Here is a 22,483-nt window from a genome sequence, read left to right as displayed (position 1 = left end):
CACCGCGTCCAGGCTGCGGCCGGCGCAGAACAGAGGAGACGGGCGCTGGATGAACGTGGTTTTATCTACCGTGGCCGAAAATAATAATTAAAAAAAAAAACAAACAAACCCCAAAACAAAGGTCCAAACATGTAAAAACGAGCGGGGAGGGCGTCAGAAGCCACCAGGTCCCGCGCAGAGCGTCACATCCGCAGCAGCCCAAGCTCCGGCACCGCCTGGCTCCGGCCTGCCTTGACCCGGCACAGCGGCGCCGACCCGCGCCGGGGCCTCCCCGCGCCGGCGTTCCCTTCGTGGTCATCCCTGTGGCAAGGCGGCGTCCGGCGAAAGGCAGCCCCCGGCCCCAGGGACACCCACCCACCCACCCACCCGGAGGAGAAAGCCTCCGAGCAGCGCCGGGCGTCTCGGCGATTAGTAGGAAACCGGGTGTCTGTACAAGTTCTGTCGCGGCGCCGTGGGGAGGGAAGGGAGGGGGAAATAAAGACAAAAACAAAAAGGGGGGGGAGAAAAAAAGGGGGGGAAAAAAAAAAAAAAGAGAAAAACAACCCCAAACAGGTGAAGCTGTGGTGCTGCGGGGCGGGCTCAGGGGATGCCAAACTGTACAACCAGTTCTTCTTTGGCGTCGACGCGGATCTGTGAGAGCGCGCTGAAGGCGTAGGCAGCTATCCGGGACACCTGCGGGCACAACCGCGGCAACCGGCGTTAGCGGCGGCTCCGGCAAACGCGGTTATCCCGCAGCAAACATCCCCCCTGCCATGGCTCGGAAGCGGGACGGGGGGGGGAAGCACCCACCACCCCGAGCACGGCACCCGCTGACGCCCGCCCCACAGCCCTCCCGCCCTCGGCTGTGCCAGCGCGCCCGTAGGACGGCGACGACGCTCCCAAGGAAGGGCCCCGTCCCCGAGGGCGCAGCGGGGCAGGAGGCCTCCGAGCGGGACCCACGGCCGTTGCCGAGATCCGGGGCGATGCCAAGCTCGGGCTGTGCCCCCCCCCTCCCCGGGAGGGGGTGAACCTCCACCGTCCCCCGGGGCTGCCCCGCCAGCAGGGCGGAGGGCTGCGGTGGGACGCCAGCCGTGCCGGGACACCGGCCCATCTCCGTTCGGAAGGGGTTTCTGGCAGCCCAGGGGCAGTCTCCTCTCCCCGCACGCTTCAGCGTCCAAACACCCCGGCCGGGGAGGAAGCACCACGAGCAGGGCGAGCCGCAGCGAGCCCCTGGGCATCGCGCTGGGCTACGCAAAACACCCCGCTGCCGCAAACGATGCTCTGAAGGGACCGGAGGGAATCCAGAGCCGCTGCCTGTGCCGCCTGCACACGGTTACCGCGCTAGAAACCCATGACCGGGCTTTGCCTTCGGCACTAACGACTCCTTATGGGGCTGCCTGAAACTCGGGGTGGTTCTGCATTGGCCGCGGCATCGCCCACCGGCACTCCCACCTCCACGCTCACGGGAGCCCCGGCACGGCCCGTGGCGTCCGCGCTCCTCTGCCGAGGCCGCGCCGAGCCGAAGACAGCAAGAGCGGCCGCCGGGACCCGCCCGGGGTCCTCCGGCACGGCCGGGCTGCTACAGACAAGCTGGAGCGGTCGCTGCCACAGCTGCCAGGGCTCCCGGCACCGCCGCTCCTCCGGGACGAGGACGCTTCGGCCCCCCCGCACCTCCGCGGAGCGCCGAGGGGGCCGGCTGCGGGGCAGAGCTGGCCCCCAGCCCCTCACCTGCTGCAGGTCTGCGAAGGGGACGGGGTCGCTGGCGAGCACTTGGTGCGGTTGGTTGGTCAGAGACGGCAGCAGCGGGAGCTTCTTCCAGTGCGTCAGGTTGTTGCTCAGCATGGCCAGGCGCGTGCTGCGGAGGGGAGAGCGGCGAGGGTCGGCGCCGGCGCCGGGGAGGAGCGCGCCAGCCCACCCCGGGGAGCGACGGGACGCAGGGAGACCCAGGCTCGGCAGAAGACGGGTGCCGCGCCACCGAGGGGGAACCGCGCCGCGCCGCTGCCGGCGTCCACCCCTCTTCGCTCCCCGAGGCGGGAGGACGAGGGAGCTTCCAGCTCTCCGACGCAGGCGCCTTTCAAGCGGCGGCAATCGCATCCGGCCACCCGCCGTCTGCCTCGAGCGCCGGGGGGGAACACAGGAGCCCTTTGTGCGCGGCCGCCCTCCCCGAGCCCGTAGCCGGGACGGGGGCTCTGCCGCGGGCCTCACCCGGCAGTGCCGGGAGGGCGGAGGGGAGGAGCGGGGCTGAGCACCAGCTCTCTGCTCCGTGCGGAGTCACCCTCCCAAGGCCAAAACCCCGAGGTCCTGCCCGCTGCCTTCCCGCCCCGCCCGGGGACGTGGCTCTGGGGGGCTGCAAGCGTCCCGAGGGAGCAGGGCAGGTCCCACCTGTACTGCCTGGCCCTGTCCATGTACTCGTGCTGCTCCATGCCCTGGGAATCCGCTGCCGACACGTCGATGATGTTGCTGCGGAGACACAAGACAACGGGACCCCGCTGCGGGTTCGTCATTCCCCCCCCCCCCCCCCGAGCCCCCTCAGGCAGACCCAGCACCCTCCGACGAGGGCAGGCAGGGCTTCGGCACCCTCCGGCACCACAAAACGAGCGGCTCGGGGCTGTTACGAGGCCAAACTGGCGGCACGGCTGCGGCCAGCTGGATAGGAGCATGCCAGGCCGGAGCGGCTGCTTGCCGGGAGGGAAACGCCAAGGACTGCAACCGGCCCAGGGCAGATGCGGACGGAGGCTGCACGGAGAGGCGGGGGCTTTGGTCCGCAGCCTCCTGCGGCACGGGCTGGCCCGTACCCTGGGGACGTCGGCGCGCAGCCGCTCGGGGAAGGACGCTCCGCCATGCCGCAAGGGCTGCGAGGATTAAGCGCTTGGCAGATGGCCCGAGAGCCCTGGTACCGGGCCCCGGGCTCAGAGCGGAGCTGGGCACTGGCCCAGGTCCACGCCGCAGCCCGGCTGCACGCCATCCGCACCCGGAGGTGCTCGGGGCTGCCGCGATACCACGTGGGGGACACGCACCGGTTGCCACCAGCCCCTCCGTGCCAGGCAGGGGAGCAGCAGCGTCCACGAGGAACCCAAAGCCCCCCCCAGCCAGGCTGGGCACAGCCCCCTCCCCGCATTGCCCCTGCGCAGACGGGGAGCGGCCTCCCTGGGGCGAACAGAGGGCGCACCCCCGGAAGGGAGACGCGGTGCCGGTGCCCCTCAGTCCCCCTCTCCGCATCCCCAAGGACTCACTCGCTCACCCCAGTTTGGAGCGGGGGGCTCCCCAGCCCCTCCCCCTATTCCCAGCCCAGCAGCCAAGGGGTCCCCTCGCACCCAGGGTCTCGTCTCTGCGTCCCTGTGGGGCTCAAATCAGCGGGAGGGGGCTGTCCGCAGGCAGCCCAACCCTGGGGGGGGCACTGCCACGGCTCCCCCCTTCCCTCGGCACCTCCGGCCAGGCACGGGCAGAGGGTCCCGGCCAGGCAGACCCCCGGTGAGGCTGCCACGGCACGTGGCCGTGTCCTGCGGTCATCGCTGCTGCACAAACGCCCTGCCTGCCCGGCCACGCCAGCCGCTGTGCCGCTGTGCCGAGGCGGTTATGGCACGAGGCTTACATGGCCGTTTTGGCGAGGATGGAGGACAGCATGGCCTGCTCGTCGGTGCGTGCCGATGGGAGGTTGGGGTAGCTCTGCTCCGCTCCGTTCAGCACCTTGTTGGGAGGGCTGGCCGCCGGCTCCAGCAGCCGCTTCGTCTCTTCTTCCTGGGGAAAGGGAAGAGGAGAATCAGCCCCGGCTCCCCCGCACCAGCAGCTTTCACCACACGGGACGGGGCGAGTCTCGCCCTACGCCTGCCAGGAGAGCTCCCCGTCCATCCCGGTGTAACCCCAGCACAGCCCCGGCTCCGCCGAGGCGACGGCCAGGCTCCCCTTCCCCAATTCCTTCGCTTTTTCCCAGCCAGAGCCCCCCCTGCCACAAAGGGAGCAAGCGCGGCCGAAAGCGGGCAGCGTGCGGCAGCACGCCTGGAGCGGGTAACCCCGCAGGCAGGAGCCCACAGCCCTGCCTGCTCCCACAGAGGATCCCCATCGCCTGCCTGACGCACCGGCGTCACCCTACCCGAAACCTTGCGGCTAACGAGGACGCGCCCGTCGCATCCCAAACCTGCCTACGCAGCACATACGGCAGCCTCGCCCCCCACCCGGCGGCCAGAGACCCCCGCCAGCCTTTCACGTCCGCACCGGCACAGCACGGGGCTCGTCCGGGCCGGGTGAACCCCACCAGCCGCAGCCCAGGGGCACCGCGGGGCGGGGGGTGCCTGGAGGAGGCTTTCGGAAGGAGCAGAGCTGCGGGGCACGTCCCCCCTCCCTCAGCTCCGGGGGTGCAGAGCCCCCAGCCGTGGCTCGGGCCTTAATCCTCCGGCTCGGCCCGGGAGCGACGCAGGGGCCGGGAGCGGAGCCTGGCAGGGAGCCAACGGGCACGAGCACCCGGGAGAGCGGGAGGCCCAGCCCGTGACCCAGAGCGAGCCCGGGAGCGCGGTCACCCTTCCGCACGCCCCGCGGGTGACATCTCCACAGCTCCTCCCTGGCCAGCAGCCCCCTCTCCGCTTCCTTCTGCCGGGAAACGCCGCTGCGATCCTCCAGCCCAGGGCCCTTCCCCTTCCCTGCAGCACCCGCGGGAGCACGACGGGCCGGGCTGCCCCGGGGACGAGCTGTCACGGCCACGCTCCCTGGCAGGGACACGGGGACAGGCCGCCCACACCGCAGCGGCGGATTAAGTTTCCGCGGCACGGGTGACGGCCCCAGTTTTGCACCGGCCCCCCGCGCTGCTCGGCAAGAGGTGGCAGCAGGGACGGTCGCTCCGTCCCAGGAAGGAAAACCTGGCACCGCTCCCACCAGCACCGCGGCTGTCGGGGGCCCTGGGCTTGCACCGGGACGGGGTCTGCGGGGTGGGGGGGGCTCGTCTTGAGCGATCCGCCAAGCCCCCTCCTCCTGCCAGGCAGGGCCGGGAACGCTGGAACAAGTTCGGCAGCGGGAAAAGCGCAAGGCAAAAGTGATGGTAAGAAGGTCGGGGGCAGGAGCCGCTCTCTGGGGCTGTTCTAGGAGAGGAGCCAGCCCCGGGTCTGCAGGGCCAGCGGGGCGGCTGGCACTAGCCAAGGGGACAAGCGGCCACGGGAAGAAATGAGCCGCCCCGAATTTGCCAGGGCGGGGGGCAACGCCACAGCCGATTCCCCGGGGATTCTGGCAGCGGAAATAACGACAGGGAGGCAGCGTCAGGCACGGCAGCGAGGGCCCGGCAGCACCGGGGGAACGGCCCCACGGTCCCGGGGTCCATCAGGTTTCTCCGGGCACGGCCACCCGCGGCTCCGAAGCCGCAGGACCCTGGCACCGAGGCCCCACGGCAGCAGCTCGTGGCTGCCCCGCACCGGGGGGGGCTCGGGCCGGGGTCACCGGCTGCCCCGTCCCCTCCCAGCGCGGCCTCAACCGGCACCACACCAGCGGCCCGGACGGGAGCTGCGGCCGGAGCAGACCGGGGCCGAGGCAGCAGCAGCAGGGCCGGATCCCCCCCAAAACACCGGGGGGGGCACGGGCAGGAGCGAGCAGGGGAGCGGGGCCCGGCGGCCGGGCCGGCAGGCAGAGGCACGGCTGCTGTCACGGTGCCGACGGGGCTGCCCAGGCCAGCGCCTGGCCCCGGGAAGGGGACGGAAGGGAAGGGAAGGGAAGCGGCGCTGCCCGCGGCCCCCCCACCCCGGAGAGGGCGGGCGGGCACCCGCCCTTCGCCGCCCCGGCAGGGAGAGCCGCCCCCCCGCCCCGGCCGCCGCCGCCGCCCCGGGAGGAGAGGCCCTCCGCGCCGGCAGAGGGGCCGAGGCCTCGGCGCGGGAGCGCGGGCAGGCCGCTGCACCCCCTCCCCGCCCCCCCGGGGCCGCCCCCCACGGCGGGGCCGCGTCGGTCGGGCCCGGGCCGCGCCCCCAGCCCGCAGGCCCCGGGCTCCCGCAGGCCCCGGGCTCCCCCCCCCGGCGCCAGGGCCCACCTGGTCGGAGGCCTCGGCCTCGCTGCTGTAGCAGCAGCCCATGGCGAGGCGCAGCAGGGCCGGGCCGGGCGCGGCGCCGCTACGGTGTCCGGCAGGGGCCCCGCCGCCCCGGTCACGTGAGCGCCGGGGGGGCGGAGCCGCGCCCCACCCCCCGCCGCCGCCTGCCCCGTGACCCGCCATCCCGTCACGTGGGCGGAGGCAGCCAATGGGAAGGGAAGGGCCCCGCTTCCTCCCCGCCCCGCCTCAAGGCGCCGCCGTCACGTGCAGGGGAGCCAATCAGCGGCGCCGAACGGGGCGGGGGGGGGGGGGGAAGGGGGGAGCGCGCGCCGGCCCCGCCCTTGCACCGCGCCGCGCCCTCCGCTGGGAGCGCGCGAGCTGCGTCACGGGAGCGGCGGGGGGCGGTGCCGGCGCGCGGTCGCGCGTGCGCGTCTGCGGCCAGGGGGCGTCCGCACGCGCGAGCGCCAGGATGGGGCGGGGCGGGAACCCCCGTGACACCGGTGACACCAACCGGTGACAGCAGTGACATCAGCCGGTGACAGCAGTGACACCAGTGACACCAGTACTCCCAGTACTCCCAGTGCCCCTGTGCCTCCCGTGCTCCCAGTGCCCCATAATGCTCCCAGTGCCCCCAACATCTGCAGTGCCCCCAGCGCTCCTGATGCCCCCAGTGCCCCCAGCGCTCCCAGTGCCCCCAGTGCCCCCAGCGGTCCCAGTGCCCCCAACACCCCCAGTGCCCCCAGCGCTCCCAGTGCCCCCAGTGCCCCCAGCGCTACCGGTGCCCCCATTGCCCCCAGTGCCCCCAGTGCTCCCAGTGCCCCCAGTGCCCCCAGCGCTCCTGATGCCCCCAGTGCCCTCAGCGCTCCCAGTGCCCCCAGTGCCCCCAGCGGTCCCAGTGCCCCCAACACCCCCAGTGCCCCCAGCGCTCCCAGTGCCCCCAGTGCCCCCAGCGCTACCGGTGCCCCCATTGCCCCCAGTGCCCCCAGTGCTCCCAGTGCCCCCAGTGCCCCCAGCGCTCCTGATGCCCCCAGTGCCCTCAGTGCCCCCAGCGCTCCCAGTGCCCCAGTGCTCCCAGTGCCCCAGTGCCCCCAGTGCCCCCAGCGCTCCCAGTGCCCCCAGTGCTCCCAGTGCGCCCAGCGCCCCCAGTGCCCCCAGCACTCCCAGTGCCCCCAGCGCTCTCAGTGCCCCCAAAACCCCCAGTGCCCCCAGCGCTCCCAGTGCCCCCAGCGCCCCCAGTGCCCCCAGCGCTCCCAGTGCCCCCAACACCCCCAGTGTCCCCAACATCCCCAGTGCCCCATAATGCTCCCAGTGCCCCCAACATCCGCAGTGCCTCCCAGTGCCCCCAGCGCTCCCGATGCCCCCAGTGCTCCCAGTGCCCCCAGTGCCCCCAGTGCCCCCAGCACTCCCAGTGCCCCCAGCGCTCCCAGTGCCCCCAACACCCCCAGTGTCCCCAACATCCCCAGTGCCCCATGATGCTCCCAGTGCCCCCAACATCCGCAGTGCCTCCCAGTGCCGCCAGCGCTCCTGATGCCCCCAGTGCTCCCAGTGCCCCCAGTGCCCCCAGTGCCCCCAGCACTCCCAGTGCCCCCAGCTCTCCCAGTGCCCCCAACACCCCCAGTGCCCCCGGTGCCCCCAGTGACCCCAGCGCTCCCAGTGTCCCCAGTGCTCCCAGTGCCACCAGTGCCCCCAGCACTCCCAGTGCCCGCAGCGCTCCCAGTGCCCCGAGTGCCCCCAGCGCTCCCAGTGCCCCCAGTGCTCCCAGAGCCCCAACACCCCCAGTGCCCCCAGCACTCCCAGTGCCCCCAGTGCTCCCAGTGCCGCCAGTGCCCCCAGTGCCCCCAGTGCCCCCAGCACTCCCAGTGCCCCCAACACCCCCAGTGCCCCCAGCGATCCCAGTGCCCCCAGTGCCCCCAGTGCCCCCAGCGCTCCCAGTGCCCCCAGCGCCCCCAGTGCCCCCAGCACTCCCAGTGCCCCCAGACTCCCAGTGCCCCCAACACCCCCAGTGCCCCCAGCGCTCCCAGTGCCCCCAGTGCCCCCAGTGCCCCAATGCCCCCAGTGCCCCCAGCGCTCCCAGTGCCCCCAACACCCCCAGTGCCCCCAGCGCTCCCAGTGCCCCCAGCGCCCCCAGTGCCCCCAGCGCTCCCAGTGCCCCCAACACCCCCAGTGTCCCCAACATCCCCAGTGCCCCATAATGCTCCCAGTGCCCCCAACATCCGCAGTGCCTCCCAGTGCCCCCAGCGCTCCCGATGCCCCCAGTGCTCCCAGTGCCCCCAGTGCCCCCAGTGCCCCCAGCACTCCCAGTGCCCCCAGCGCTCCCAGTGCCCCCAACACCCCCAGTGTCCCCAACATCCCCAGTGCCCCATGATGCTCCCAGTGCCCCCAACATCCGCAGTGCCTCCCAGTGCCGCCAGCGCTCCTGATGCCCCCAGTGCTCCCAGTGCCCCCAGTGCCCCCAGTGCCCCCAGCACTCCCAGTGCCCCCAGCTCTCCCAGTGCCCCCAACACCCCCAGTGCCCCCGGTGCCCCCAGTGACCCCAGCGCTCCCAGTGTCCCCAGTGCTCCCAGTGCCACCAGTGCCCCCAGCACTCCCAGTGCCCGCAGCACTCCCAGTGCCCCGAGTGCCCCCAGCGCTCCCAGTGCCCCCAGTGCTCCCAGAGCCCCAACACCCCCAGTGCCCCCAGCACTCCCAGTGCCCCCAGTGCTCCCAGTGCCGCCAGTGCCCCCAGTGCCCCCAGTGCCCCCAGCACTCCCAGTGCCCCCAACACCCCCAGTGCCCCCAGCGATCCCAGTGCCCCCAGTGCCCCCAGTGCCCCCAGCGCTCCCAGTGCCCCCAGCGCCCCCAGTGCCCCCAGCACTCCCAGTGCCCCCAGACTCCCAGTGCCCCCAACACCCCCAGTGCCCCCAGCGCTCCCAGTGCCCCCAGTGCCCCCAGTGCCCCAATGCCCCCAGTGCCCCCAGCGCTCCCAGTGCCCCCAACACCCCCAGTGCCCCCAGCGCTCCCAGTGCCCCCACCGCTCCCAGTGCCCCCAGTGCCCCCAGTGCTCGCAGTGCCCCCAGCACTCCCAGTGACCCCAGCGCTCCCAGTGCCCCCAACACCCCCAGTGTCCCCAACATCCCCAGTGCCCCATAATGCTCCCAGTGCCCCCAGCTCCCCCAGTGCCCCCAACACCCCCAGTGCCCCCAGCGCTCCTGATGCCCCAGTGCCCCCAGTGCCCCCAGAGCTCCCAGTGCCCCCAGTGCCCCCAGTGCCCCCAGCGCCCCCAGCGCTACCAGTGCCCCCAGTGCTCCCAGTGCCCCCAGCGACCCCAGTGCCCCCAGCACTCCCAGTGCCACCAGCGCTCCCAGTGCCCCCAACACCGCCATTGCCCCCAACACCCCCAGTGCCCCCAGCGGTCCCAGTGCCCCCAGCGCTCCCAGTGCCCCCAGCGCCCCCAGTGCCCCCAGCGCTCCCAGTGCCCCCAGTGCTCCCTGTGCCCCCAGTGCCCCAGCGCTCCCAGTGCCCCCAGTGCTCCCACTACCCCCACCGCTCCCAGTGCCCCCAGTGCCCCCAGCGCTCCCAGTGCCCCCAACACCCCCAGTGCCCCCAGCGATCCCAGTGCCCCCAGTGCCCCCAACACCCCCAGTGCCCCCAGTGCTCCCAGAGCCCCAACACCCCCAGTGCCCCCAGCACTCCCAGTGCCCCCAGTGCTCCCAGTGCCGCCAGTGCCCCCAGTGCCCCCAGTGCCCCCAGCACTCCCAGTGCCCCCACCACCCCCAGTGCCCCCAGCGATCCCAGTGCCCCCAGTGCCCCCAGTGCCCCCAGCGCCCCCAGTGCCCCCAGCACTCCCAGTGCCCCCAGACTCCCAGTGCCCCCAACACCCCCAGTGCCCCCAGCGCTCCCAGTGCCCCCAGTGCCCCCAGTGCCCCCAGTGCCCCAATGCCCCCAGTGCCCCCAGCGCTCCCAGTGCCCCCAACACCCCCAGTGCCCCCAGCGCTCCCAGTGCCCCCACCGCTCCCAGTGCCCCCAGTGCCCCCAGTGCTCGCAGTGCCCCCAGCACTCCCAGTGACCCCAGCGCTCCCAGTGCCCCCAACACCCCCAGTGTCCCCAACATCCCCAGTGCCCCATAATGCTCCCAGTGCCCCCAACATCTGCAGTGCCCCCAGTGCCTCCCAGTGCCCCCAGCTCCCCCAGTGCCCCCAACACCCCCAGTGCCCCCAGCGCTCCTGATGCCCCCAGTGCCCCCAGCACTCCCAGTGTCCCCAGTGCTCCCAGTGCCCCCAGTGCCCCCAGCATTCCCAGTGCCCCCAGCGCTCCCAGTGCCCCCAGTGCCCCCAGCGCTCCCAGTGCCCCCAACACCCCCAGTGCCCGCAGCGCTCCCAGTGCCCCAAGTGCCCCCACCGCTCCCAGTGCCCCCAGTGCTCCCAGAGCCCCAACACCCCCAGTGCCCCCAGCACTCCCAGTGCCCCCAGTGCTCCCAGTGCCCCCAGTGCCCCCAGTGCCCCCAGCGCTCCCAGTGCCCCCAACACCCCCAGTGCCCCCAGCGCCCCCAGCGCCCCCAGTGCCCCCAGTGCCCCCAGCGCTCCCAGTGCCCCCAGACTCCCAGTGCCCCCAGCGCTCCCAGCACTCCCAGTGCTCCCAGTGCCACCAGTGCCCCCAGCGCTCCCAGTGCCCCCAGCGCTCCTGATGCCCCCAGTGCCCCCAGCGCTCCCAGTGCCCCCAGTGCCCCCAGTGCCCCCAGTGCCCCCAGCGCTCCCAGTGCCCCCAGCGGTCCCAGTGCCCCCAACACCCCCAGTGCCCCCAGCGCTCCCAGTGCCCCCAGTGCCCCCAGAGCTACCGGTGCCCCCATTGCCCCCAGTGCCCCCAGTGCTCCCAGTGCCCCCAGTGCCCCCAGCGCTCCTGATGCCCCCAGTGCCCTCAGTGCCCCCAGCGCTCCCAGTGCCCCCAGTGCTCCCAGTGCCCCAGTGCCCCCAGTGCCCCCAGCGCTCCCAGTGCCCCCAGTGCTCCCAGTGCGCCCAGCGCCCCCAGTGCCCCCAGCACTCCCAGTGCCCCCAGCGCTCTCAGTGCCCCCAAAACCCCCAGTGCCCCCAGCGCTCCCAGTGCCCCCAGCGCCCCCAGTGCCCCCAGCGCTCCCAGTGCCCCCAACACCCCCAGTGTCCCCAACATCCCCAGTGCCCCATAATGCTCCCAGTGCCCCCAACATCCGCAGTGCCTCCCAGTGCCCCCAGCGCTCCTGATGCCCCCAGTGCTCCCAGTGCCCCCAGTGCCCCCAGTGCCCCCAGCACTCCCAGTGCCCCCAGCTCTCCCAGTGCCCCCAACACCCCCAGTGCCCCCGGTGCCCCCAGTGACCCCAGCGCTCCCAGTGTCCCCAGTGCTCCCAGTGCCCCCAGTGCCCCCAGCACTCCCAGTGCCCCCAGTGCTCCCAGTGCCCCCAGTGCCCCCAGCGCTCCCAGTGCCCCCAACACCCCCAGTGCCCCCAGCGCTCCCAGTGCCCCCAGTGCCCCCAGTGCCCCCAGCGCTCCCAGTGCCCCCAGTGCTCCCAGTGCCCCCAGCACTCCCAGTGCCCCCAGACTGCCAGTGCCCCAGTGCCTCCAGTGCCCCCAGCGCTCCCAGTGCCCCCAGCGCTCCTAGTGCCCCCAGCGCCCCCAGTGCCCCCAGCGATCCCAGTGCCCCCAGTGCCCCCAGTGCCCCCAGCGCTCCCAGTGCCCCCAGTGCTCCCAGTGCCCCCAGCACTCCCAGTGCCCCCAGACTGCCAGTGCCCCAGTACCCGCAGTGCCCCCAGTGCCCCCAGCGCTCCCAGTGCCCCCAGCGCCCCCAGTGCCCCCACTGCCCCCAGCGCTCCCAGTGCCCCCAACACCCCCAGTGCCCCCAGTGCTCCCAGTGCCCCCAGTGCCCCCAGTGCCCCCAGCGCTCCCAGTGCCCCCAGTGCTCCCAGTGCCCCCAGTGCCCCCAGTGCCCCCAGCGCTCCCAGTGCCCCCAGTGCTCCCAGTGCCTCCAGTGCCCCCAGTGCCCCCAGCGCTCCCAGTGCCCCCAACACCCCCAGTGCCCCCAGCGCTCCCAGTGCCCCCAGCGCTCCCAGTACCCGCAGTGCCCCCAGTGCCCCCAGCTCCCCCAGTGCCCCCAACACCCCCAGTGCCCCCAGCGCTCCTGATGCCCCAGTGCCCCCAGTGCCCCCAGCGCTCCCAGTGCCCCCACCGCTCCCAGTGCCCCCCGCGCCCCCAGCGCTACCAGTGCCCCCAGTGCTCCCAGTGCCCCCAGCGCTCCCAGTGCCCCCAGCGCCCCCAGTGCCCCCAACACCCCCAGTGTCCCCAACATCCCCAGTGCCCCATAATGCTCCCAGTGCCCCCAACATCCGCAGTGCCTCCCAGTGCCCCCAGCGCTCCTGATGCCCCCAGTGCCACCAGCGCTCCCAGTGCCCCCAACACCGCCATTGCCCCCAACACCCCCAGTGCCCCCAGCGCCCCCAGTGCCCCCAGCGCTCCCAGTGCCCCCAGCGCCCCCAGTGCCCCCAGCGCTCCCAGTGCCCCCAACACCCCCAGTGTCCCCAACATCCCCAGTGCCCCATAATGCTCCCAGTGCCCCCAACATCCGCAGTGCCTCCCAGTGCCCCCAGCGCTCCTGATGCCCCCAGTGCCCCCAGTGCACCCAGCGCTCCCAGTGCCCCCAGCGCTCCTGATGCCCCCAGTGCCCCCAGCGCTCCCAGTGCCCCCAACAGCCCCAGTGCCCCCAGCGCTCCCAGTGCCCCCAGCGCTCCCAGTGCCCCCAACACCGCCATTGCCCCCAACACCCCCAGTGCCCCCAGCGCCCCCAGTGCCCCCAGCGCTCCCAGTGCCCCCAGCGCCCCCAGTGCCCCCAGCGCTCCCAGTGCCCCCAACACCCCCAGTGTCCCCAACATCCCCAGTGCCCCATAATGCTCCCAGTGCCCCCAACATCCGCAGTGCCTCCCAGTGCCCCCAGCGCTCCTGATGCCCCCAGTGCCCCCAGTGCACCCAGCGCTCCCAGTGCCCCCAGCGCTCCTGATGCCCCCAGTGCCCCCAGCGCTCCCAGTGCCCCCAACAGCCCCAGTGCCCCCAGCGCTCCCAGTGCCCCCAGCGCTCCCAGTGCCCCCAGCGCCCCCAGTGCCCCCAGTGCCCCCAATGCCCCCAGCGCCCCCAGTGCATGGGAGTCTCCGGGGGGGCCCACGGCCGCTCCCGCTGACCCGGGACACGGGTGGGGCGGCCGCCGGGGACGGGAACGGGGCAGCCCGGCCCCACGGGGGGACCCACGGGGCGCCCGGCGCGGAGGAGCCGGCAGCCCGGTGGGGTGGGGAAACTGAGGCACGGCCGGGGCGGGGCGGGGGCTGTGCTGGGAGCCCTGCCTGCTTGGCTGCCCGCGCTTGGCTGCCTGCGCTTCGCCGCCTGCCCGCACGTTGCTGCCCGCACGTTGCTGCCCGCGCTTCGCTGCCCGCCCGGCCAAAGCCCTTCGGGGCAGCTCCGGTGCCTCGGGCTCTGCCCGGCCCCGAAGCCCCCTGCCCGCACCCCCCGCGCAGGCAGCACCGTGCCGGGCCCCCCCCCGTTCTGCCCGCCGGGCCCTGCCTGCGCTGCCTGCAGCGACCTGGGGCAGCCGGGCAGGGGCTTCTGGAGAAGGTCTGCTGCCGGGACCTCGGTGGGTGCCCCGAGCCCCCCAAACCGTCTGAGCCCCCCAAGCCCTGAGCCCCCCAAACCATCTGAGCCCCCCAAACCACCTGAGTCCCCCAAGTCCTGAGGCCCCAAGCCCTGAGCCCCCCAAACTGTCCGAGCCCCCCCCGCGCCCTGAGACCCCTGAGGCCCCAAGCCCCCCAAACCATCTGAGCCCTCCCCGAGCCCTGGGTCCCCTGAGTCCCCAAACCCTGAGCCCCCCAAACCCCCTGAGCAATCTGAACCCCCCGACCCTTGACATCCCTGCGCCCCAAATCCCCTGCGCCTCCCAAGCCCCCCCGAACCCTCTGAGCCCCCCGAGCCCTGAGCCCCCCAAGCCCGAGGACTTCCCCTTGCCCCCTGCTGCCCCCCTGCAGGTTTGAGCATCCCCGCCTTGGGGGGGGCCAAGCTGAGGCCCCGCTTCCTCCGGCCCCGATCCTGCCCGCAGCTCCCCGCTGCCTGTGCTGGCAGCGTTGCCAGTGCCGGGGGGACCCCGCTGGCCAGCACCCCAGCACCCCAGCACCCCCTGCCCCGTGCCCACCCCCGCCACGGGGACCCCCACCACGGGGACCCCCGCGTGTCCCCTCGGCCGTGTGCCGCTCCGTGCGTGGAAAATGCGGGGTGCGGAGCGGGTGCCCCCCCCGTGCCCCACGCCGGGGGTCCCGCCTGCCCTGCAGCCCTGGACACCCCCCCCCCCCCCAACAAGGGACCCCCCAGGAGCCCTCCCGCCGCAAGGCCCCACGGGCGCGTGGCCCCCGGTGCAAGGGGACGGGGAGGGGGGCGGCTGCCACCCCGGAGCCTGGCACTGGGTGACACGGGTGGCGGGGACATCCCTGCCCGCAGCCCCGCCGGCACCGGGGACCACGGGGCGATGGCTCGCTCCGGCCTCGCCGCGCGGCCTCCGGGGAGGCGGGGGGCTGGGGGGATCCGGGGGGCCGTCGGAGGGGCGATGCCCTTTGCTCTGCCCTCCCGCGCCGTCTCGCAGGTGCCCGCGGCGTCGCCGGGCACAGGAGCGGCTTCCCGGGGGCTGCCGGCCCCCCGGGCCCATCGCTGCGATGAGCGCGTGGGTGCTCAGCCCGGCAGGACGTCGCCCCTCGCTCCGGCTGTGCGGGGACTGAGGCCCCGCGGTGCTGGGTGGGGGACGCGCCGGGGGGGGGGGGGGGGGGGGGGTCTGTGGGGCTTGGGGATCCCCGGGGCCAGGCGCCTTCCCCGGGGCGGCCGGGGGTCCCCGAGGGGCACCGCCCCCAGCCCTGCCCCGGCGTCCGCCCCTGGCCCCCCAACCCTGCATCCTTCCCCCCGGTCCCGCGCCCGCCAGGCTCTGCTCCCCCAGCCCGTGAGGGGACCCCAGCCCCAGGGCCACCCCCCAGCCCCAGCCTGGCCCCGTCCCTGGCCCCAGCCCCCCTCAGCCCGGTCACCGGTAACCGGAGCCGGTGCCGGCTGCGGCTAAGGTGACACCATCAATAATTGAGCGGGCAGCAGGGCTTGGCACCGCGCGGGGCCACGCAGGGCTGCCTGCTGCCTGCTGCCTGCCTGCTGCCTGCTGCCTGCCTGCTGCCTGCCTGCTGCCTGCCCGGAGCGTGGGGACAGGTAGGTGCCACCCCCACGGCCCCTCGCTGCGGCTGGGGACCCCCAACAGCCCCGGCTGTGGGGTGCAGCGCGGGGCGTGGGGCGCAGGATATGGGGCGCGGGGACAGCAAAGCTGGGACGAGGGGGGTGTGAGGGGCTGCCCCCCCCGAGCAGCCCCACAGCCCGGCCCCCCACGACACCAGCCCTGCAGAGGGGTCCCCGGCACCCCCAGAGCACCCCAGGGTGCCCCCGCCCGGCTCCGGCCACAGCCCTGCAGCCCAGGGAGAGGCGCTTCCCGGGGGGCGCAGAGCACGGCCAGCTCACGGCACGAGTGGAGCTGCGGGGCCGGCACCCTGGGAGGACCCCCCCACGCCAGCATCCCCCGCGGGGGGGCCCTTCCCACAGCCTCAGCCCCGCCCGCGATGGTGTCGCCGGCGATCGCCCTGGCCTTCCTCCCCTTCCTCGTCACCCTGCTGATCCGCTACCGGCACTACTTGGTGCTGCTGTACCGGGCGGTGCTGGTGGGCTGGCTGCGGGACCGGCTCACCGGCGTCCCGCGGGAGCAGCGCGCCTTCCAGTACCTGCTGGCCCACGCCATCCCCGGCGACCCCCGGCACCTCCTGCAGACCTTCGACCAGTGGTGCTACCGCTGCGAGCACCTCAGCAGCGTGGGGCCCGTCAAAGGTGAGCGCGACCCTCGCCCGTCAGCGCCGCGGGGGTCCCGGCACCGGGCGTGGCCGCGGCGGCATCGTTAGTGAGGCCACGACACCAACGGCGTGGCCGTGGCACCACCAGCGCAGCCACGGCACTGTTGGTGTGGCCATGGCACCATTGACCTGGCCGTGACGCTGTTGGTGTGGCTGAGGCACCGTTGGCATGGCCCGGCACCATCGGTGTGGCCATGGCATCGTTGGCATGACCGTGACACTGTTGGCGTGGCCGTGGCACCATTGGTGTAGCCATGGCACCACTGGCACAGCCATGGCACTGTTGGCATGGCCATGGCACCATTGACATGGTCGTGACACTGTTGGCGTGGCCGTGGCACCATTGGCACAACCATGGCACCATTGGTGTGGCCATGGCACCATTGACATGGTTGTGACACTGTTGGCGTGGCCGTGGCACCATTGGCATGGCCATGGCATTGTTGGCGTGGCCACTGCACCACTGGCACAGCCGTGGCACTGTTGGCATGGCCACGACACCATTGACACGGCTGTGACACTGTTGGTGTGGCCATGGCACTGCTGGTGTGCCACAGCGTCGCTGGCACAGCCGTGGCACTGTTGATACAGGCCACAGTACTGATGGCACAGCCGCGGCACCGCCGGCACAGCCGCGGCACCATTGTCAGGGCTCGGCAGCCCCAGCGCGGCTGGGGCGTCTGGGCAAGGGCTGGCTGGGGACGCGGGGAGCTTTGGCAGGGCCCTTCACCTCCCCCTCGGCGCCGGGGAACCGGCCGGCGCCCTCGCCCTGCCCGGGAAGGGGGGGCGGTGGGGGTGCAGCCCCCGGCGCTGAGGGCTCTGGGCCGCGGCAGGGAGGATCGTGGAGCGGCTGCTGCAGGAGCGGGCGCCGCTGCGGGTGCTGGAGCTGGGCACCTACTGCGGCTACGGCACGGTGCTGCTGGCGCAGGGGCTGCCCCCGGGCGCCCGCCTTTACACCGTGGAGGCGGACCCCCGCCACGCCGCCGTGGCCGAGAAGGTCATCCGCCTGGCCGGCTTCGACGAGCAGACGGTGAGCACCGCGCCCGGGCGCCGGGACGGGGGAAAGCCCGGCTCTTCCCCCCCCCACCACCGTTGCTGGGGGGACCCTTCCCTTCCCTGGCACCTCGCCCCGCTCTCCCAGCCCGCGCCCGCTGCCGGGGGGGCCAGCGGGGAAGGGAAAGGCCGGCTCCTTGCCCCCGCCGGTCCCTGGGGGCCGCTTGCCCCCCGACGCCCCGTGGGGTGCGGGTTGGCACCCCGGTAGCCCAGCCCAGGGGCTGAGGGGGGGGGGGATCCGGCGCAGGTGGAGCTGATTGTGGGCCCCTCGGAGGAGGTGATCCCCCGGCTGCGGGAGAAGCACGGCCTGCCGAAGGCCGACTTCGTCTTCATGGATCACTGGAAGCGCTGCTACCTGCGAGACCTGCGGCTGCTGGAGAGCCACCGGCTGCTGGCCGAGGGGGCCACCGTCCTGGCCGACAACGTCCTCTTCCCCGGGGCGCCCCACTTTCTGCAGTACGCCAAAACCTGCGGCAAATACCGCTGCAAGGTGCACCGCGCCAGCCTGGAGTACTTCCGCGCCATCCCCGACGGCATCGCCGAGCTCTGCTACACCGGGAACTGCTGAGCCGGGCCGGGGAGCCGAAAACGCGCCGAAACGCGCTCAGCCGTAAACACGGGCTCCGGAGGAAAGGCGGTGGCTGCTGTGGTCTGTGGCGGGGCGCGGCGGTGGGAGCAGGGGGAAAGAGGGGGCCTCGCTCCCCGCACAGCTCCCGCCCCAGCCGCTTCCCCCCGCGGCCGCGCAGGAAGGTCTGTGCGAGACCCCGGGGAAGCGCGGCAGAGAGCCCGGCTCTCCCCGGCAGGCGCGGACCCCCCCTCGCCCGAGGGGCATCCCCGCGGCTCCCAGAGCCCGCCCCGGCGTGCCTCGGGCACCAGAGTCGGGGGCCGGTTTCTTGAGAACTTGAGTTTATTAGAAAAGACACCGCACCCCCGCCCTGCCGGGCAGAGCCGTGCCCTCCCTGGCGCTGCCCCGGCAGCCGCAGCGGCTCTCCGGCCCCCCGGGCGGCTTCACCCCGAGCCCCCCCCCGCCCCACGCAGCCCCCGCGGCAGGAGGGGCTTCACCAAACAGCGCCCCAGGGCCCCGCAGCCGCGGTGGGCGAGGGCTCTGCCCCAGCCTCCTCCCGTCCCCAGGCTCCGGCCCGGCGAGGCCCCGGCAGAATCAGATCATCCACTGGTCCTGATCCTGCTCCGCCCCCTCCATGTCCACCTGGGGAGGGGAAAGGTTTGAGGACCCCCCCCCACCCCGAGCGGGGGCCAGGCTGTTCCCAGAGCCGGCCCTTCCCTCTCCTCCCGAAGGCAGGGGCACGCGGAGAGGGACCCGGCAGAGGGGGGAGGGGAGCAGAGCCCCCCCGGGGTTCACCCTCAGGCCCCCCCGCACCGCACACGGTGGGGCCGAGCCCCCGGCCGGCACCCCCAGCCCCGGCTGTTCACCTCATTGATCTCCCCGTCATCGGGAGACTCGTTATAATCGTTCATCTCGTCCATGTCCTGCATGTCCTCGTCGTCCTCCGAGTCCTCTTCGCTGTCTTCGTCGTCCTCGTCGTCCTCCTCCTCCTCCTCGTCGTAATGCTGCCGATACGACAGCTCCAGCGCCCCGCCAGCCCCTCAGCCCCCTCCGTGCCCCGCTCCTGCCGCTTCCCCCGCCTCGCGCAGGGTGGGGGACCCCCTGTCCCACGTGGGCAGGGCCGTGGGACCCCCCCCCGTCCCGTCCCGCGTGGGCACGGCCGTGGGACCCCACCCCGTCCCGTCCCGCGTGGGCACGGCCGTGGGACCCCACCCCGTCCCGTCCCGCGTGGGCACGGCCGTGGGACCCCACCCCGTCCCGTCCCGCGTGGGCACGGCCGTGGGACCCCACCCCGTCCCGTCCCGCGTGGGCACGGCCGTGGGACCCCACCCCGTCCCGTCCCACGTGGGCAGGGCCGTGGGACCCCACCCCGTCCCGTCCCGCGTGGGCACGGCCGTGGGACCCCGTCCCGTCCCGCGTGGGCAGGGCCGTGGGACCCCGTCCCGTCCCGCGTGGGCAGGGCCGTGGGACCCCGTCCCGTCCCGCGTGGGCAGGGCCGTGGGACCCCGTCCCGTCCCGCGTGGGCAGGGCCGTGGGACACCCCCCCCGTCCCGCCGCAGCACCGCACCCACCTCGGACGCCGGCTTTCCGATGGGCACCAGGTTGTTGTCCTTCTCCGCTATGCTCTGCAGCTGGGGAGGGAAGAGAAAGGGGAGGCGGGTGAGCGCCCCGACGGCTCCGCGACCCCCCCGGCAAACCGGCCCTTCCCGCCCGGCCACCGGCCCCCCCCGTGCCGCGGCGAGCCCGGCCGGCGGCTGCCGACGGAGCCCCCTGCCCACGGCATCCCCCTGCCCACGGCATCCCGCCGCCCGGCCCAGGGCGACGGGCAAGAGCGGCTGCGGGCAGCCGCCTGCGCTCCCCGAGCGGGGCTCAAACACGGAGTTATTTCTTTTTTTAACCAAAAAAGTAAAATAAGATAAAGCCTAACCCCGCTGGGCCAACCGCAGGTAATTACAGCTCGATTAAAATCCTCCGCCCCAGAGGGACCCCGAGCCTGCCCCGGGCGCTCGTTAGCGCTCGGAACGCTGCAATTACACCGAGCCCATCGCCGAGGCCGCGGGGCCCCGACGCTGCAGCCCGGGCGATGCCTCCCCCCGCGCCCAGGGGCTGGCCCAGCGCCGCGGCACCGGACCGCGCTCCCGGGGCGGGCTGCCCGGGGGCTCCCGAGACGGGGAGGGTAATTCATTAACTCCCGGAGCAGCCTCCGCTCAGCACCGGCTCGCTGAAGAGCACCGGCCGCCCCCGCCGGGCCCGCTCCCCGCCCCGCTCCCCGCGGGGCCCACCCAGGCCTGGTGCTGCTGCTCCTGCTGCTGCAGCTCGGTCTCGTCCACGCAGGGCCGGTCGAGGTTGAACCACAGGGCCTCGGTGACGCGGGGCAGCAGCGAGGGGAACAGCGTGGACATGGCACGGGGGGACGCGGGACGCCGACAGCGGGACCGGCCGCCGCCGCCGCCCCGGAAGTACAACCCGGCCCGCGCCCCACCGGAAGCGGTTCGCCCAGCACGGAGCATGCGCGGAGGGATGGGCGCGCCCGGCGAGGCCACGCCCGCAGGGAGGGGAGGAGTAGGGGCGGGGCCGTGCGCGGCGGGGGCGTGGCGAGGGGCGTGGCGGCGAGGCCTGATTGACAGCTCCCCCCCCAGCGCGTCCGAGCCCGGGGACCGGCCCCGGCGGGGGCTTCCGCGACCCCCGGGACATCCGTGACCCGTGTGGGGGGGTGTGTGTGTGGTGTGACCCCCCCCCCCGGGGCGTCTGTGACCCCCCGGGGGTACCCGCCCCCCCCGGGGGCATCTCTCCCCCCCCTCCCACGGGTGTCCATGGGGACCCCGCGGTGCCGGGGGGGCCCGATCCTGCCCCTCGTGCTGCCGTCGGGGCGTGGCCCCCCCCCAGGAGGGAAGGACAAACAGCCCCGCGTGGATTTTGGCCGGCGCCGGCCCCAGCCCGGCGCCGGGAGGACCGGTCCCGGCTCCACGCAGGGCCGGGGCGGGCGCGGGGGGGTCAACCCAGGACACGCCGGGGCCCGGCCCACCCGTGCCCAACCCGCCGTGCGCCGCGCGCGGTGAGCGGTGGCCAAGGGTTGCGCCGCGCCGCGACCTTTGAGATGAGCCACGCTCGCCCGGTGGCAACCGGAGCCCGGCACCCCCCCGGGTAAGAGCCCCGAGCCCCGGCGGGGGTCCCGCGGCCCAGCCCCGACCCCTCGCCGGGGGTCCCGGCTGAGAGCTGGCGGTGACCGCGTGCCGCCGGGCTCCCGCGTGCCGCGTGGGGGACTTTGTCCCCCACCGCTACCGTGTCCCCTCGGGGACGGGCGACGGTGCTCCGGCCGGGGAGCCTGGGTGCCACCGTCCTGACCCCCCCCCGTCGTTGCCAGCGGGACGATGGCGGCTGCGCGGACGCTGTTGCTGGTGCTCCTGGCCTGGCCGGCTGCCACCGCCGCCACCGCCACGGCACGGGACTCGCTGCTCAACGTCTGCATGGACGCCAAGCACCACAAAACGCGGCCCGGCCCCGAGGGGCAGCTCTACGGGCAGGTAGGGTCCTCGCACCGGCATCGCCCACCGTGGGGTCACCGGGCCTGACCCCGGCGGGGTCCCCGTCACCCGGTGCCGGTGCTTTCCCCGGCCCCGTGTCGGGGAGCACCGGTGGGTCGCGGCTGAGCGTGGGCTGAGCCCCGGTGCAGTGTGTCCTGTGGAAGGAGAACGCCTGCTGCACCGCCAACACCAGTTTGGAGGCTCACCAGGACCAGTCCTACCTGTACAACTTCAACTGGGACCACTGCGGGGCCATGCCGGAGAAGTGCAAGCGTCACTTCATCCAGGACACGTGTCTCTACGAGTGCTCCCCCAACCTGGGGCCCTGGATCGAGCAGGTGGGTGCACACCCCCCCCCCCCCCATTACCCAGCACCGGCACCCCCCTACACACACACCTGCCGGAGGACTGGGAGCTCCCCGGGCTGAACTGGGCTGAACTGGGCTGAAGCGGGGTGCCGCCGCAGACGGACACCAGCTGGCGTAAGGAGCGGATCCTGCACGTGCCGCTGTGCCGGGAGGACTGCGAGCAGTGGTGGGAGGACTGCCAGGACGCCGTCACCTGCAAGGTCAACTGGCACAAGGGCTGGAACTGGACCACAGGTGAGCGGGGGGGGGCGCGGGGACCCCCCCACCCCCCGCCATGGCTGGACCCCGCTGTGGGTCCCCGGTCACCCCCCATCTCGCCGCAGGGGAGGCGGCCGCATCCCCCCCTCCTCGGTGGCTGCCAGCGCGTCTGGGGGTGCGTGAGGGTCCCCGTGGGGTGGGGGGGGCTGGCAGTGGGGTGGGGGTCCCCCAGGGTCAAACCCGCCCCGGCAAAGGCAGCGGGAGCCGGCAGGACCCCGATACTCCCCCAGACGCGGGGGAACGACACCCCCCTTTGTGTCCCGAAGACCCCCCCCCCTGACTCCCCCCCCCCCCCCCCCCCAGGCACCAACCAGTGTCCCCGGGGGGCCATGTGCCAGAAGTTCAAGTTCGTCTTCCCCACGGCCGCCGCCCTCTGCGAGCAGGTCTGGTCCCACTCCTACCGCTACACCCCCCACCACCGCGGCAGCGGCCGCTGCATCCAGATGTGGTTCGACCCCGCGCAGGGGAACCCCAACGTCGCCGTGGCCCGCTATTACGCCCTCGGCGCTGCCGCCGGCCCCCCGCTCCCCGTCCTGCTGGCCCTGCTGCCCCCCGCCCTCCTGGCCCTGCTCTGAGCGGGGGGGAGCTGCGGGCAGGAGCGGGCGGCGGGTGGGGGGGGGTTCCAGGCTGCCCTGGGCCCCCCCGGGGGATGTCCCCAAGCTGCACCGGCCGCTGGCGTGTCCCCGTGTCCCCCCCCCGGCATGTGGCTGATGAATAAACACTCCTGCCCCGCTCGGTGTCGGGGTGCCGTGGGGCTGGGGGAGGCGGGATGGGGGGGGGGGCAGTGGGACACGGGGGGGGGTCTGGTCCTGCTCCTTGGGGGGGGTGAAGTGG

General features: G+C 73.9%; 4 protein-coding genes across 4 annotated transcripts; 2 read left to right on the top strand and 2 right to left on the bottom strand.

Annotated features, from left to right (window-relative positions):
* Nucleotides 1-30: 30 nt before the first annotated feature.
* Nucleotides 31-6,139, bottom strand: LAMTOR1 (late endosomal/lysosomal adaptor, MAPK and MTOR activator 1). The gene is made up of 5 exons (XM_075491386.1): nucleotides 5,981-6,139; nucleotides 3,572-3,717; nucleotides 2,362-2,439; nucleotides 1,708-1,834; nucleotides 31-672 (listed from the first exon to the last, which is right to left on the bottom strand). The coding sequence occupies exons 1-5, from the start codon at nucleotides 6,020-6,022 to the stop codon at nucleotides 580-582; spliced, it is 486 nt and encodes a 161-aa protein (XP_075347501.1). The 5' UTR covers nucleotides 6,023-6,139; the 3' UTR covers nucleotides 31-579.
* A 9,457-nt stretch (nucleotides 6,140-15,596) lies between these two features.
* On the top strand, nucleotides 15,597-17,502 carry TOMT (transmembrane O-methyltransferase). The gene is made up of 3 exons (XM_075501303.1): nucleotides 15,597-15,858; nucleotides 16,715-16,911; nucleotides 17,182-17,502. The coding sequence occupies exons 1-3, from the start codon at nucleotides 15,597-15,599 to the stop codon at nucleotides 17,500-17,502; spliced, it is 780 nt and encodes a 259-aa protein (XP_075357418.1).
* A 334-nt stretch (nucleotides 17,503-17,836) lies between these two features.
* On the bottom strand, nucleotides 17,837-19,996 carry ANAPC15 (anaphase promoting complex subunit 15). The gene is made up of 4 exons (XM_075491385.1): nucleotides 19,782-19,996; nucleotides 19,071-19,130; nucleotides 18,366-18,503; nucleotides 17,837-18,141 (listed from the first exon to the last, which is right to left on the bottom strand). Exons 1-4 carry the CDS (start codon nucleotides 19,899-19,901, stop codon nucleotides 18,094-18,096), a joined length of 366 nt encoding a protein of 121 aa, XP_075347500.1. The 5' UTR covers nucleotides 19,902-19,996; the 3' UTR covers nucleotides 17,837-18,093.
* On the top strand, nucleotides 19,964-22,327 carry LOC142404482 (folate receptor gamma-like). The gene is made up of 5 exons (XM_075491384.1): nucleotides 19,964-20,643; nucleotides 20,864-21,023; nucleotides 21,173-21,361; nucleotides 21,490-21,625; nucleotides 21,953-22,327. Exons 1-5 carry the CDS (start codon nucleotides 20,597-20,599, stop codon nucleotides 22,222-22,224), a joined length of 804 nt encoding a protein of 267 aa, XP_075347499.1. The 5' UTR covers nucleotides 19,964-20,596; the 3' UTR covers nucleotides 22,225-22,327.
* Nucleotides 22,328-22,483: the final 156 nt, after the last annotated feature.

Source organism: Mycteria americana, chromosome 1, assembly GCF_035582795.1.
Source record: "Mycteria americana isolate JAX WOST 10 ecotype Jacksonville Zoo and Gardens chromosome 1, USCA_MyAme_1.0, whole genome shotgun sequence".
Classification (NCBI taxonomy): domain Eukaryota; kingdom Metazoa; phylum Chordata; class Aves; order Ciconiiformes; family Ciconiidae; genus Mycteria; species Mycteria americana.
This window is presented reverse-complemented; position numbering and strand designations above follow the sequence as displayed.

What these genes read in the sequence shown, in the direction of transcription:
- LAMTOR1 (XM_075491386.1), bottom strand. Translation starts at nt 6,022, where the DNA reads ATGGGCTGCTGCTACAGCAGCGAGGCCGAGGCCTCCGACCAG. An exon ending in GACAGGGCCAGGCAGTACAG is followed by an intron (nt 1,835 to 2,361) that starts GTGGGACCTGCC and finishes TCCCCTCCGCAG; the next exon opens with CACGCGCCTGGCCATGCTGA. An exon ending in CCTTCGCAGACCTGCAGCAG is followed by an intron (nt 673 to 1,707) that starts GTGAGGGGCTGG and finishes TTGTGCCCGCAG; the next exon opens with GTGTCCCGGATAGCTGCCTA.
- TOMT (XM_075501303.1), top strand. Translation starts at nt 15,597, where the DNA reads ATGGTGTCGCCGGCGATCGCCCTGGCCTTCCTCCCCTTCCTCGTCACC. An exon ending in CAGCGTGGGGCCCGTCAAAG is followed by an intron (nt 15,859 to 16,714) that starts GTGAGCGCGACC and finishes GGGCCGCGGCAG; the next exon opens with GGAGGATCGTGGAGCGGCTG. An exon ending in CCGGCTTCGACGAGCAGACG is followed by an intron (nt 16,912 to 17,181) that starts GTGAGCACCGCG and finishes GATCCGGCGCAG; the next exon opens with GTGGAGCTGATTGTGGGCCC.
- ANAPC15 (XM_075491385.1), bottom strand. Translation starts at nt 19,901, where the DNA reads ATGTCCACGCTGTTCCCCTCGCTGCTGCCCCGCGTCACCGAGGCCCTG. An exon ending in TCGGAAAGCCGGCGTCCGAG is followed by an intron (nt 18,504 to 19,070) that starts GTGGGTGCGGTG and finishes TCGTATCGGCAG; the next exon opens with CATTACGACGAGGAGGAGGA. An exon ending in ATGACGGGGAGATCAATGAG is followed by an intron (nt 18,142 to 18,365) that starts GTGAACAGCCGG and finishes TCCCCTCCCCAG; the next exon opens with GTGGACATGGAGGGGGCGGA.
- LOC142404482 (XM_075491384.1), top strand. Translation starts at nt 20,597, where the DNA reads ATGAGCCACGCTCGCCCGGTGGCAACCGGAGCCCGGCACCCCCCCGG. An exon ending in GGAGCCCGGCACCCCCCCGG is followed by an intron (nt 20,644 to 20,863) that starts GTAAGAGCCCCG and finishes CGTCGTTGCCAG; the next exon opens with CGGGACGATGGCGGCTGCGC. An exon ending in AGGGGCAGCTCTACGGGCAG is followed by an intron (nt 21,024 to 21,172) that starts GTAGGGTCCTCG and finishes GCCCCGGTGCAG; the next exon opens with TGTGTCCTGTGGAAGGAGAA.